At 56.6% G+C, this 2760-nt stretch overlaps 1 protein-coding gene across 1 annotated transcript in view; it reads right to left on the bottom strand.

Moving 5' to 3' along the window:
- LOC104619239 (talin-1-like) overlaps nucleotides 1-2760 on the bottom strand; it is a gene marked incomplete at both ends in the record, with an annotated part of 12695 nt that overhangs the window by 4918 nt on the left and 5017 nt on the right. Inside the window, 6 exon segments of the mRNA XM_010285040.1 lie at nucleotides 1-97; nucleotides 366-549; nucleotides 793-959; nucleotides 1869-2015; nucleotides 2316-2435; nucleotides 2555-2689. The exon segment at nucleotides 1-97 is cut by the window's left edge and continues 3 nt beyond it. Coding sequence (XP_010283342.1) covers nucleotides 1-97; nucleotides 366-549; nucleotides 793-959; nucleotides 1869-2015; nucleotides 2316-2435; nucleotides 2555-2689 — 850 coding nt within the window.

Here is a 2760-nt window from a genome sequence, read left to right as displayed (position 1 = left end):
CAGGGTCATCCCCAGCTTTGCCAGCAGCTGCCTTAGTGGCACCAATCAGATCCCCAAGTGCCTTGGCAACATCCTTCACAGCATTGATCAGAACTACCTGGGGAGAGCAAGACCAGGACAATGGCTTGGCTACAGTCACACTCAGGCTGGGGCTGAATGTGGTCCAGCAATGGGAAATTTGGGCACCTCAGGACACACAGAATAGGTGCATACAGTATACAGTGCAGCCAGCATGAGCCAAAGCCCAGCCAGCCCTCTCCACGACACGCAGAGTCCAGCCTAGAGCACCACACACCACCTTCAACCCTCAGCCCCTTCAAGCAAGCTACGAGCAGCCTCCATTCACCCCACACCTCCCAACCCACCTGAGTCTCTGGGTCTTCAGATCCCAAGCTGGCGGCACCCAGTTTCACCACCTCTGCCAGGCGGGTGATGGTGGACACGGAGGACTGGGCAGCCTGGGCTAGCTTCTCCTGGCTGGCCGTGGCGTTCTGCACCAGCACCTTGGTGTCCTCCACCAGTGCCTTGGCTGTCTTCAAGATGCCCTCCCTGGGGAGAAGAAAGGAGTCAGAGAGGACACAGCCCTCGACATGCACATGTGGTCCTTGGGGTGTAGAGAGGCTGAGGACCCTGCCTTCTGTATGTACAAGCTGGAGGGGAAACAGAGTAGTGTGCCCTGAACTTGCAGCTCTCCTCAGAGCTGGTCCACAGCTCAGAAAGACAGGAGACCAGGGGACAGAGTCTGACCCCCACCTCTGGATAAGCAGAAGGCCAGACAAGGTGCCCAGGTACCTGTGGTCAGCGAAGGTCTCAGAGTTCTCCCGGTTGAGGGTTCCTGCGGTGGCGAACATGATGGTGGTGTCGAGGTCAGCAATGATGCCAGAGCCAGCACTGGCTGCCGTGATGCAGGCTTGTGTCCCGCGGTTCCCAGCCTGCAGGGCTGCCAGCACATGAGACACCTGCAGGGTACGAGTAGGGTGACTAGGGAGCAGAGCAGGTTCAGGCAACCCCCACCACACACCACCGCTGACATCTCTCAGGGTGGAGCTGCTTCACACCAAGGAGGGGAATTGGGAATTGCATGGTCTGGACACACCTTCTTAGCTTCGATTTATTTATTTTTACCCTGTACCTATCGTGTTTGGGGGTCCAGGAGACAGTGGACTCTGCTAGTTTCCAAACGAGTTAGGTTAGCATCATGGGGTTCAGAACATCTTCTTTAGCTGCTAACCTCAATTTCTGTACTCAGGCAAGCACTCATAGGAGAACAAGTTTCCTGATGGAAAACAGTCTTGGAGAGCAAGGACCTGCAAAGAAGTCCTGAGCATGCAGGCACATGCCAGGCACTATGAACAGGTGTTTTGCATTTGTACTCTTGCTTACAAGCCTTGCTGCTCTATCACTGCCTTACTGACTGGAGTTTTTAGCCATGTTTTCATGTGTTATCAAGAAGCATGTTCTTTAGATTGACTGATGGACAGGAAGATTTCCACCACATCAGCAGAAAATGAAGGGGAGATCGATCACCCAGCATGAGCTGCAGGTTTGTCTGGAGATGCAGCAAACGCTATGCCCACCACCGCAAGAGCTGATGGAGAGCCCTGGGCTGCCACCAGTGCATAGATCAGTCTCCCCTTGCAGGGCATCATCAGCATGTTGGACATCACACCCATCACAGCATCAGCTGCTGTTATGGTGCTTGGAGAGGAGGCTCCATCGTCCACCCCACCAGCTGGGCAGGTTGAGCACAGCTGAGAGAGCCAGCAGAGCCCAACGGGACTAATGGGGAACCCGGCGTAGAGGCTCTTGCTCAATCCAGCATCGCTCCCACCTCGCTACGCCCTTGGGCCTCTCTCTGGGCCACTCACCTTCTCAGAAACCTTGCGTGCACTCTCTATCAGCTCCTTCTTGGTGTAGGCATCACTGGGGCTGCACTGTAGGGCTCCAGCCTTGGTAACCAGGGCAGCACAGCTGTGACCCAGCTCCTGCACCCTGCGCTTGATGTGGGAGCCGATCTGGAGAGGAATGTGTGCGTGAGAGAGCCAGCAGGGAACCAAGCCCCGCATCCATGATACCTGCTGGGAAACACCAGCCACCCCGCTCCAGCTCCTCTCTCCCAATCCTCCAACTCAGGAAGAGGAAAAAGGAAACATAGCTTTGCTCCATGTTTCCACACCATCCTGCAGGGGGGGTGTGAATGCTGCCTGTCCCCAACTCTGATGGAAGGCTTGAGTGTCCCTGTACTCTGCTCTCATGCCCCAGCAGACGTGGCTCTGCCCCACGGCACACTCCAGCACTGCCCCCCACGCTCGCACCTCCTCGTTCTCAGCGGTAAGTGCAGCCGGCTTGGCCTCTTGTGCCAGCTGCCCATAGTCGTTGGTGAGCTGGTTGGCCAGTATGCCCAGCTCGTCCGGGTTGGTGGTGGATTTGGTGACCTGCCAACAGAAGAGCAGGAGTTGGAGGGGCCCTAAAAAGGACAGGCAAGCAAGGAGGGCAGTTGCCTGCCTGGGTGGCAGACAGCGCTTTCTGCAGTGACAGGCTTGCTTTCACCCACCATTTCCTGCACAGTCACTGCAATGGCCTTGGCTGTCTTCACCATCGTGGTCTGGTAGTCCACAAAGGTTCCCTCTGGCTCGCCCATCGGCCCCTCGTCCAGCTGCAACAGACCATCAGGAGACACTGGCTCCAGCTCCAGCCCAAACACCTTGTAGGGTTTGACCCTGACTCTTCCTCTCTCCACGTTCCCCTCACCTGGTTGAT

This window comes from Phaethon lepturus, unplaced genomic scaffold, assembly GCF_000687285.1.
Source record: "Phaethon lepturus isolate BGI_N335 unplaced genomic scaffold, ASM68728v1 scaffold28034, whole genome shotgun sequence".
Taxonomy (NCBI): domain Eukaryota; kingdom Metazoa; phylum Chordata; class Aves; order Phaethontiformes; family Phaethontidae; genus Phaethon; species Phaethon lepturus.
The sequence above is the reverse complement of the archived record's forward strand: the minus strand, read 5'-3'. Positions and strand labels throughout refer to the sequence as shown.